The sequence below is a fragment of the Micromesistius poutassou genome (genome assembly GCF_964030765.1).
Source record: "Micromesistius poutassou genome assembly, contig: SCAFFOLD_584, whole genome shotgun sequence".
NCBI classification, from domain to species: Eukaryota; Metazoa; Chordata; class Actinopteri; order Gadiformes; family Gadidae; genus Micromesistius; species Micromesistius poutassou.
Genome location: NW_028180538.1, coordinates 3142 through 15000, shown reverse-complemented (window position 1 = coordinate 15000; position 11859 = coordinate 3142). Strand labels below are relative to the sequence as shown.

The 11859-nt window shown below is 49.2% G+C and overlaps 1 protein-coding gene across 1 annotated transcript in view; it reads right to left on the bottom strand.

Annotated features, from left to right (window-relative positions):
* LOC311370714 (neural cell adhesion molecule L1-like protein) overlaps window positions 1-11294 on the bottom strand; it is a gene marked incomplete at its 3' end in the record, with an annotated part of 27085 nt that extends 15791 nt beyond the window's left edge. The window contains exons 1-10 of the mRNA XM_084489043.1: window positions 11119-11294; window positions 10301-10415; window positions 9805-9995; window positions 9337-9459; window positions 4819-4989; window positions 3985-4014; window positions 3722-3830; window positions 3438-3619; window positions 2499-2633; window positions 1374-1517 (exon numbers count right to left, since the gene is read on the bottom strand). Of these exons, the coding sequence (XP_084345169.1) occupies window positions 1374-1517; window positions 2499-2633; window positions 3438-3619; window positions 3722-3830; window positions 3985-4014; window positions 4819-4989; window positions 9337-9459; window positions 9805-9995; window positions 10301-10415; window positions 11119-11197 (1279 nt within the window). The remainder of the gene's footprint in view (window positions 1-1373; window positions 1518-2498; window positions 2634-3437; window positions 3620-3721; window positions 3831-3984; window positions 4015-4818; window positions 4990-9336; window positions 9460-9804; window positions 9996-10300; window positions 10416-11118) is intronic.
* Window positions 11295-11859: the final 565 nt, after the last annotated feature.

The following is an 11859-nucleotide window of genomic DNA, read 5'->3' as shown; positions in this document are numbered from 1 at the left end:
TTTGGTCGCTGACGGGTGCTGTCAGCAGTCGAGTTAGTATCCTTGGGAACACTTTATGTCAAGGGTGCATTAATTAACCAATGATTTACACGGTAATGAATTAGCGGAATTTTTGTTTTTGATTGCATTCAACATTTTCTAGAACTCTGCATTTAAATCATTAGTAATAATTAATAAGTGATCATTTTCTACCCCATGACCTTACTTTAAATTTTTCTTTACTCCAAAGTAAAAAGTAATGAATAAAAAGATGGAATTTCCAAAAGCCCAAATGTTAAAAAATACATACAAATATAGGAAAATCGTTATTTTCAGCCCGTGTTGTAGTGCAAGGCTGTATGCTAATGAAATTCAATCAAAGTGCATCTCACACACACGCACACACACACACACACACACACACACACACACACACACACACACACACACACACCAATTAATAAACCATACGATCACGGCACAACGTTTTAACTAATTACTGAACCCATGGCCTCCGGAGAAGACTCAGATAACCAGGGCTGACGTCCCCAGGTTTAACCAGGGGTCACCTTTTGAAGACCAAAGTGATCCGACATAAGCGTTACACAGCTCAGAGAAGTGAAGCTCGCTTGAAGAGGAGCCAGGAACATCTGCCGGACATCGGGAGATCAGTAACCGACGGCAACGGCGATGACGTGGGAGGCAATGAGGGCGACAGGAAGTGCTGGAGGGCTTCTACTTCAGATCGAAACCCTCTCACCACATGAAAGGACTCGAGTGTTTGTTGGTTCTTGCATATATGCAAAGAGGATAGTTATGTCAGAATAAGTGTGTGTGTGTGTGTGTGTGTGTGTGTGTTTGTGTGTGTGTGTGTCATCTTCTGCATCTTCTGCACACACACAAACACTTTCAAACTTTTGTTATCAACTCAGTTCTCAGTTCGCAGTAGCTGGTAGCTATAGTAACAGTAGCTATACTTTGTTCCTCTCTTCATAGCTACATTTCGGCGAGGTCGCAAGGACAAATTGACGGAGAGATGCTTTCGGCTTTTGGAACTCGTCGATGTAATCGCTGATGATAGCAACGCAAACATTGTGTGTGATTCAAAAAATCAATTCATTTGGTTTTATTTCTGCCATCGGATGTTGACGTTGATTTCCCGCCCCTCAACCACTCAAACCAAAAAGCCACATGAGCACAAAACAGAACATTAAACAGGTTCACATCCTCCACACCCTCGCTCCCTCGGCCGGCATGCGGCCCCAAAACGAATGAGTCTTTCAAACATGCTTTCCGCTGCGCTATACGGGCTACGCCGCGGGCGCCACAGGCCAAGCTACATGCTACTCCGCGGCGCTAAAGGGCTACGCGTGCGGCGCTAAAGGGCTACCCACCCAGCACCATGACGTTGGCGTTGGCCAGCAGCCGGCCGTGGCGGTTGGACGCCTCGCACTGGTACACGGCGCCGTCCTCGGGGCCGGCGTCCAGCAGCAGCAGCATGTCGTCCAGCACCTGGAGCCGGTCCGTCAGGTCCTCACCTGGGGGCAGTGGAGGTTTTAGGTACGGGCGAAGCGGGGCAGCCGCCCGGGGCGGCGTTACGGGGGAGGGGGGGGGGGGGGGGGGGCGGCGGCACGAGCACACCAAAAAAAAAAAAAGATCCATGCATTTTCTATTATTGATCATACCCTCCCCACCCCCCCGTCAACAACTCCACCAGCCCGTAATGCCCCCCCCCCCCCCCCGTCAACAACTTTTCTTTGCGATTACGGGCTGGTGGAGTTGTTGACGGGGGGGGGGGGGGGGGGGGGGGCACGGAGAGGGTCTCGCCCGGGGCGCAATTCAATGTAGAACCGCTACTGCCTGGGGGGGGTCACAGGGGAGGGGGATTTATGTATTTGATGCTTAGATTCACAGGGGGGACCCAGATTTATGTATTTATGCTAAGAGTTGGAAAGGAAGGTATGGGGGAGAGAGAGGGGGGCAGGGGGGAGAGAGGGAGGGGCGGGGGGGGACATGCAGTGAAGAACCAAGGGCAGGAATGGAAGCTGTTGTCGTATAGGGTTAGGGTTCCTATAACCCTTTTTACATTTTTGTCTTTGCTGTTTTTTTTGGGTGACATTTAGCAACGCTTTCCTCCAGAGTGATTTTCCGGTGAATTCCGAAGTATATCAGCGAGGAGCAGATTGGGGCGAGACAGGGTAGAGCTAGGCCGGGGACGTCTGGGGCTCGAACCCGGTCCTATCGGACAGGTGGAGGACTCTCTGGGAGAGATACTGCATTGCTGCAACGGCCTGGTTGGTTTCTGTATAGTGTTTGGATAGTCATAAGAGGATTATTCGGTTGTATAACGAGGACTCATCGCTCTCATGGTTCTAACTAATTGGTTACTCGCAGAGTAACCGACCACAGGCGATGGTGGTTTAAATATAAAGCAGCTGGAGATACATAAAAGAGAAGAAGGAAGCGCATCACCTAGGGGGGGGGGGGGGATTAAGCACCAGAGAGTTAGAGAGGCTCACCCCCCAGGAGCAGTCCGTTCCGCCTCCACGCGATGTCCGGCCGCGGTTTCCCCCCAACCGAGCACTTTATGTGCACGTCGGATCTGGTCACGACCAGCTGGCCTTCGGGAGGCCCCGGCAGCCATTTTGGAGCCTCTGGAGGGAGGGGGGGGGGGAGATAAAAAGGGCGGGAAACTTTGACGGTTGAATTCAAAGTAAATGAAATACTTGAAACTGTTTATAAAACTGTAAAAAAAAAAAAAACATACACAACGGTGTTGTTAGTGCCATTAACATAAAGTGTTTGGTTTTTATTTATAACCAGATGAAATAACTCGAAACTGTTTAAAAATAAAAAACGGTAGTAAAAACATTGCAAAAACAAAAAGTTGCTGTCCACATAAAGTGTTTTTTACGTTTTTTTTGGAAACGTCCTTGAGGAGCAGGGAGGGGTTTGGCCTCAGAATGCACTACAGGCGGCCCGCAGACGTCGGCTGCGTTCCAAATCGCATACTTTTCCTTTTTTACTTGTAGCACTTTTTACTTGTAGCACACCTGTAGTGACACCCGACCGTCCACTGAGCCGCGTGTTCTGCTGCGGAGGGCTGTGGAGCAGGAGAACCCTTTTATGGGCTGACCGACATCCTGGTACTTGTACACGACATCCTGGTACTTGTATGTACGGAAAGTACCAGGATGTTGGTGTTACTTTCTCTGTTTTTATAGACACTTTCTCTGTGTCTGTTAGCTAGCCTTTCCTTTGGCCCAGGGCTCACCTGTAAAAGAGACTACTGTCTCAATGTGACTATAAACAAAGGATAAATAAATACAAATAAAAAAATCTCCTGCCGTACGGTAATATGGGTATTGGGACGCAGGGACTGGGCTTCGAACCCAGAGCCTTTCGGCCGGGGGGGGTTGAAAACACCCTCACCCCGTCCTGCCAGCGCAGGGCCGTACCTTCAAACATGACGTCAAAGTAGTGGACGTGTTCGCCGACGTCGTTCTTGGCTTTGCACATGTACTTCCCGTCGTCCGCCTCCGACCCGTGGGAGATGTTCAGCAGCTTCCCAAAGTTCAGGATCTCAGCCCGCGGGGGCAGTTTCTCCCCCAGCTTCACCCACTCCACCGACGGGGTGGGACTGAACAAAATAAATAAACAAATAGATGGTAAACACATAAGGGAAAAAAAGTTGTTGTTCATATTCAGCAAATGTGTCCGCGGTGTTTGAAGGAATACGTACAATCCTTCTGGGATGCATTCCAACTCGAGGTTGCTTCCTTTGAGCAGCACTACCTCCGACTGAACACCAGGGGGCAGCAGAAGGCTGGGCTTCCTCTCGGCGGGGACACCTGGAGTGGAAATGTAGCGTTAGCGAGCTGTCACTTACCGAACATCTGGTAGCTTTATGTGCTAGCATGTGTCTGACTCACTGGAAGTATTTTTTTTATGCCATTCACCGGTTAAATTTGTGTCATTCACACCTCAAATTATAAAATGACTCACTGTGACTGTCGCCATCTTCCGTTTTGGGCACTAAAAAAGAGCAGGGAAGGTTAAGTTGTTAAATGTGCTTTTACCAATGTGGATAGAACAGAAGTTATGGCAGTTGTGTATGAGACGTGTGCTTCGGTGGCTGCACTAGGTGCTAGAGGCTGTCCACTCACGACAGCCGCGCGTCGGGACACGTTCGCCTATTTGCTGCGGCATGAAAGGGATTAGTTTGGATTAGTCAACATACGTCGACCATTATCATCACAGTATCTCCTTTGACGGTTTAATGTGTGATTCATGTAAAGCTAGATGTGTCAGCTCCGCAACAATGACATGATGTGTGGTTAAATAACAGTTCACGGTTGCAGTATATATCATGACCAACTTCCCCTGGGGGGGGGGAGAATCAAGTCTTAACGGATATGAACCAGAGGTTCCCAGGTGAATGTGTCAGAGCAGGTATGCCATGGATCTCTATGTCAACTAAGTAGCCCACAGAGGCCCCCACGCAATAGCTCATACGTGCATCTCCATACACACACACACACACACACACACACAGCCGGCTGTGGGCCTCTCGGTATTTCAGCCGACAGACAGCCGACAACACAACTCGCAGCGGGGCGATGTGATCAACGACACACACGTCCTTATCACACCACACAGATAACCAGACACACAGATAACCAGGCGGATAACCACGCGGATAACCGTTCTGCGCCGACGACCGCACGAACCGTAAACGCAGACAACACAGCGGAAAGAAACACACGGCCCCACATGGCCTATCGGACAGCGGAAGGTTTAACACAGCTCTCCGATTGGAGGACGTGACGACGGACTCACGGGGGTTCACCACCACGGCCATGGTGGACTTCTGGACGATGGCTCGTATCTCGGTGAAGGCGGCGAAGCAGCAGTAGTCGGGCCGGCTGTCGTTCTGCACCGTGTGGGCGAAGTACAGGTTCCCGTCCAGGTCCATGGACACCCTGTCGTCCTGATCGATCTGCTCCAGGCCTGCGGGCGCGGGGGCGCAAGCTCACTTTAATATTTCATATGCTGTATAAAGCCCTGAATATTCATGAGCGGCAATGAGTGACTTGCGGGGCTCTGCTGTGGACAGATGCAGTCTATTGATGGATATTAGGTATTAGCGATACAGTCGGCTATTGCACTATTTTTGATGGGGTGAAAAGTCTGAAAAAGTGACTATGGATTTTGCATTCATATTTAATACAGAAAATACACTGTTCTGGTACGATATTGCAGGGTTATATAATGATATCAGAATCGGTGGTACCCTAGTAGTGAGGGTTAGACAGGGCCAGCTCTTCATTCATAAATAAGACATCATTGTTAATATTTTACTTGCCGTACAATGTTGGCAAAAACAGAATCTCAATTCTCAAGGTGATGAGTGAAACCCCTAGACAGAGATTTTCCCCCGCCAAGACCTTTAAAAAGCAATAGATGCTCTACCTCGAGCTCACAGGAGACAATATTCAAAGTCACGTCTGGCATTTCAATGGAGGGTTTCATGTCAGGGGATGCAGGTCACACGCATAACCAAGCTTTGCCTTTCATTAAAGCTCCTATATACGACACACACACACAAACATACAACACATACATACAAAACATAAGCATACACACACACACAACACACATACACACATACACACACATACACATACATACAACACATACATATATACACACAAACACTCACACACACGCACACACACACACACACACACAACAAACCACGCACACACACACACACACACACACACACGTGAACACACACACACACACACACACACGTGAACACACACACACACACACACACACATACAGTATACACACACACACACTTCCCCCCCCACCCCCACACACACACACACGCTCTCTAATGATGACAGTGCTAATGGGCTTTGCTTTGTACTGGTTGAACTGGTTCTAGTGGGGGGCTCTTAGCGAAAGCCTGGTGGGGAGGGAATGCTCTCATTAAAGGAGAGAGAGTGAAGCGGGGGGGCTGCGTTGAGACGTGATGTAATGCATAGGTCACAGAGGCACTGTGTCACTCCATGCATTCCCCTCCGCACCACCTCACCTCCTATTTATAATCCTGGCCTCATGCTATGGTCTTCACTATTTGTAGCCCTCGCTTCCGCCTCTCGTCACCCAGCCTCTCACGCTCGCGCTCAAATTCCATCCGTGTATGGATGTTCAGCAGCAAGTAGTTATGGTTGATATCCAAAGTATGAAGCAACTTTTATTTTTGATGTGTCCATCGTGTCTAAGTATTTCCTTGTGTGGAGCGGCTCAGTGGGTTGAGTTTCTCTCGTCTTGGGGAAAAGATGACAGAAATGAACGGCAGGAACAGATCTGACACCTTCTCAGTTGACTCATGTCAAGTTGACTCATGTCGCAGTCTTTGGTGTCTTTCTAGAGGTATTTGGTGTTCTTCTAGAGGTCTCTGGTGTCTTTCTAGAGGTCTCTGGTGTCCTTCTAGAGGTCTTTGGTGTCCTTCTAGAGGTCTTTGGTGTCCTTCTAGAGGTCTTTGGTGTCTTTCTAGAGGTCTTTGGTGTCTTTCTAGAGGTATCTGGTGTCTTTCTATAGGTCTTTGGTGTCCTTCTAGAGGTCTTTGGTGTCTTTCTAGAGGTCTCTGGTGTCTTTCTAGAGGTCTCTGGTGTCCTTCCTCTGGTGTCTTTCTAGAGGTCTCTGGTGTCCTTCTAGAGGTCTTTGGTGTCTTTCTAGAGGTCTTTGGTGTCCTTCTAGAGGTCTTTGGTGTCCTTCTAGAGGTCTTTGGTGTCCTTCTAGAGGTCTCTGGTGTCCTTCTAGAGGTCTTTGGTGTCCTTCTAGAGGTCTCTGGTGTCCTTCTAGAGGTCTCTGGTGTCCTTCTAGAGGTCTTTGGTGTCTTTCTAGAGGTCTCTGGTGTCCTTCTAGAGGTCTCTGGTGTCCTTCTAGAGGTCTTTGGTGTCTTTCTAGAGGTCTCTGGTGTCCTTCTAGAGGTCTTTGGTGTCTTTCTAGAGGTCTCTGGTGTCCTTCTAGAGGTATTTGGTGTCTTTCTAGAGGTCTCTGGTGTCTTTCTAGAGGTCTCTGGTGTCCTTCTAGAGGTCTTTGGTGTCTTTCTAGAGGTCTTTGGTGTCCTTCTAGAGGTCTTTGGTGTCATTCTAGAGGTCTTTGGTGTCTTTCTAGCGAGCTGAGCGCCAAGCTCAGAAAGGACACCCTACCTATCAGCACGGAGCCCCTGAACACACAGTCGCTCTCAAACACGTCCACATGCTGGACAATAATATTGACATTATGTGACAAACCGGAACCTGGCAGCAGCCCGGGGTTCACTCAACCCTGAGTGAACTCATTCCCACCTGGCTGCATTGAAATAGCCCATTGTGTGAGGCCGTGATGCTGGCCTCACACAAAGCCGAAAATGTCGTGCTTTGAATGTCTTCAAATGCGAAACCTGTATTACCATTCAGTACGTCTATCCTCCCCCCCGCCCTCCAAGCCTCCGCCATCCTTCCTCCCTGTAAAATCTGACCTTCTCACCTCACTCTGCTCCACCTCGTTCAACACGGGGAACATTGGGGACTCAGACCTCCACGTTGACCTCCCCTTCAGCCTGCTCTGTCGCTGAGCTCTTGAGTCTTCATCAGAATCTGGATCTTAAACAGCATCCTCCCAGGGAACCGACTTCTCAACCCCTGATCTCCCTCTCCCATCTACTCAGAAGCACTGCAATAACCCTCATCATATTTTTTAAAACACACATCAACCATATCAGGTCTTCCATCTCCCTCAGCTCCTACCTGTCCCCTCCCCTCCCTGACCCTCTGCCAGGCCCCCCGCCCCCCCTGAGCCACGACTCAATTTCTCATCACTCCCCCAGCAAGAAATAGAGGGTCCGCCATCTCACAAACAAGACCATCCACATCCACCCTTGACCCTGTTCCCACTGGTCTGCTCAGACTGGGCCCTCCTGCTCTCAGCCCCTTTCCTCCCCCACGTCACCAACCACTCGGTTCCACCTGGCCATGACCCCACAGCACTCAAGCTGGCTGTGATCACCCCCCCTTCTCAAGAAGCCCTCTATTAGAACAGCTCTAGTCCAGGCCTCCACGCTGATCCTCTTTAAACTCAGCCTCGCCCTGGACACTACAGACCGCTCGATCCAGCCCGAAAGCCTTAGGGGCCACACGGGGCTCCCCAAACTGGCCCTCAGCTGACAAACAGGACAGAGTGTGTCTCCCAGGGGCGTCAAAGTCTAGTCTCATTTACATTTAGAGCATTTAGCTTTTATCCAAAGCGACTTATATCGCTGTCGGTACAGTAAGGACGTTCATAGAATTAACCCATTGCCTGTATACAACAAAGAAAGCTAGGATAAGACGCTACACAATGCTAAGTGCAATGATGACAACATACAATAACTGTGTACATTAAGTGTCAGGATGTGCGACATACAATCAGCGTGTACGAGGGGTGTGGCAGGGTAAGGGGGGAGGCTATGTAGAGTCTCTGTGAACTCTGTGAAGAAGATGCGTCCTTTCATTCAACCGCGCGCTGATGACTCACAGCTCGACTATAAATGCAAATCTGCCTCGAGGAGACGAGGGTGTGAATGACGCATATCTCCAACTGAACTCCAACAAAACAGTAGCAGAAGTGCTGACTGTAATGCACCGCGTCAAAGGCACGCTCGTCCCTGCGACCGAAAGGTGCCATCATCGTTACCATAAACCCACTGGAAAAACTGGACGGATTTGTAGTGATCGACTTCTTCAAAACTACACTTCAAAGGCAAAGCTTTCAACCGACTCACAAGTCCAAACAAGTCCTACGCTTAGTTCTAAATTTAATTCTAAAGGAAAGACATTGGAAGAAAGTTGAACAAGTTGAGTTTCCCGGCTCGGCAGAGGCAGGGGGCTTTGAAGAACAGTGCACCACAGCGAGCCATCTTCTTCCATTTACAGCCAGTGTGTGGATCCGGCAGGCCCCCTTAGACACCCCCTAAACACCCTCACTCACTCAGACAGCAGTAGAGTGGCGTAGAGGCATTAGAGCTCCCAGCAGCCACGTTAGACCAGACCCCTCCACCCTCATTGAGACAGCACTTGAGACGTAGAGACTTATCTTGTCCGTTTACAGAATAAAACATCAGCCCATAAAACCGGCTTTCTGGTGGGACTGGTGGGAGAACGGACAGATGCTAAAGTCACGTTTAACTGTGAACTGAGCCCGGGTCGAACACACTCGATCGTCGGCTCGTCCCGAAAGGGAGCTGGTTTCGAGTTCAATGCGTGATTTCGGGTGAGTGATAGAAAGAGCCCTCGAGTGTGTGAACGGGTTTGGACTCACCTATAGACATCCAGTAGAGTTTGCGCGGGGTGAACCCAGCGGGGGGGTCACACTTCAGGACCATGGGCTGGCCCTCGTCGATGACAATGGGCTCGATGTTCTCCTTCGGGAACTTGGGGGAACCTGGATAATGTCGATTGCAAAGACATGAACATCAAGAATACTGTGAGGGACAAAGTGGACCGGGCAGCACAGGTCACTATACGAGCCGGTCACTTTGGGCTACAAAGTTAGCCTACGTAAACATGTGTGTTAACATGGTAGCAATTTGATTACAATTGTTATCCAACATGTGAAAGCAGAGAATTAGGTAAGTTAGTTTGTTTGCCAGAAGTTAGTTTGTTAGTGAGCTTTAAGTAGTTTGTAAGGTAATTATTGAGCTAGTTAGCCTAATTTGTAGTTATCTAGTTAGTTGTTTGTTAGTTTGGCGGTTTTTAGTTTGTCAGTTTGTTAGTTCCATGAACTCACTGGGAACTAGCAGCTGGATCTGGTCTGTCATGGCGGTTCCCAGCCTGTTGGAGGCGTAGCACTGGTACGTCCCCTGATACTTCGCCAGGTGAACGTTGGGCAGCGAGAAGTTCCCGGTGGTCTGCGGCTGCGTTCCACCGTCGGACGACTGCGGAGGAGTGAAGTCCTCCCCGTCCTTTGTCCACCTGTATCTGTTAAAAACCATTGCCAATTGTTTGTGTGTATTCATGAATTCATCATGAATTCATTCATTCATTTGTTATTTTATGGTCGTCTATAGGGCGTGTACAGTGCATCACAATGCATCATGGGACGTTTTTTTGTTTGGAGACATTCCACCACCTTTTCTAAATCGACATCAATATTCTTCTACGTCTTGCATGATAAGTGCTGTTGTTGTGTCTAGAATATGAACGAATGAGGGAGTTTGGCTCCTCAGCAGTCGTTCACAACAGCAACGCCAACAGCCGAAGGCGGACGGCGTGGGGGGTCTTACTGTGGTTGTGGGTTCCCCTTCGCTTCACAGGCGAAGGTGATTCTCTCATGGAAGGGAAACGGGAGCACCACCACCGGACTGGGGGTCTGCCTTGTTATGGTGGGAGGCTGCTCCACTGCAACGCACAGACGCACACGAGCACACACACACACACACAATCACACGCATACACATATACACACACACACACACACACACACACACACACACATACACACACACACAATCACACGCACACACACACACACACACACACACACAAACACATAAACACACACACACAAACACACATAAACACACACACAAACACACACACACACACACACAAACACACAAACACACACACACACACACACACACACACACACAAACAGATCAATACAAAACAGTCAGACATATAACCCTTCAGGTTGGGAGTTTCCATGTGAAGGAAATCCATGAAAGTATTTGAATATTCTTCTCCAAACAGACACGACGCACATCCAAAGAGGAGGGAGGAGACAGGAGTATCTCGATGTTTGCGCAGTTTTTGAACTGCAAACAAACCAGGTTGAAGGAAGATACAATATTGCTTGGGGGGAAATTAATTCTGGCCAATACAGGCATAATCCTTAATGGCACTTGGTTCTATGAACGTCCTCACTGTACCGACAGCGATTTATCTTTTCTCTTTCTTCTGACAAATAGACTTATTGTAAGTTTGGACTTCGGATAAAAGCGTCTGCTTAAATGCCCTGAATGCAAACGTTATCCATGTTTCCTTTTAAGGGAACCTTTGTAAGGAGAGGGAAAGGCTGAAGCGCCCTGAACACACTTACCTTCCAGAGGGACATGGAGGTCGGCCGCGGTCCCGGAGATCAGGACCACCAGACCCAGGAGGGTCAGGGTCGACTCCATCCCAGCCCCCTGCACTGCTGGGCGGGCACAGCTGAGCTCGGGACAGGGGTCCTGCTGGGGCTTCTGTGGGTCTTTAAGGACCTCTCAGCTGTCGTCAGTTGACACTCAGTTGACCCCCGGTGGCCTGAGAGGAAACCAAAATAAAAAAGGAAAGGAAACGACGGAGTTGGGTCAAAGGTCAACGTGTGAGGAAGGGATTAAAGTGAAATGATATATACTGGGAAAATTTGTGTAGAATTAGCGATGAGAAATATATATATATATGTCTAACTTTAATAAGAGCAAAAGAAAGGCTGCTTTAATTGCACCATGATACAAGGGACACTTCAGGTTTCATCGGTTACCTCAGCATGCGCTTACAAGGTCGAGAGCTACAGAGTGTGTCCTATTCCCCGACAACAGCCCTGAAAACAAAGCCGACAAACGTCCACCAAAGGGCTTACACGCGCGGGCACAAGAGCCCGACCAACAATAACTATCAATTACCCTGCTTTGAACCCTGCTCCCCCAGTAATGGACCGGCACTTTAAACCGTAGCCTGCACGCCTGCACCTCACTCCACCTCATCCCGGCAGGCGTCCAATCGCAATTGATTGTTCCCCATTGTTGTGCTCTCGTGGCGACGCCACGCCACCGGAGGAGAACACTTGCATTGGAACTCA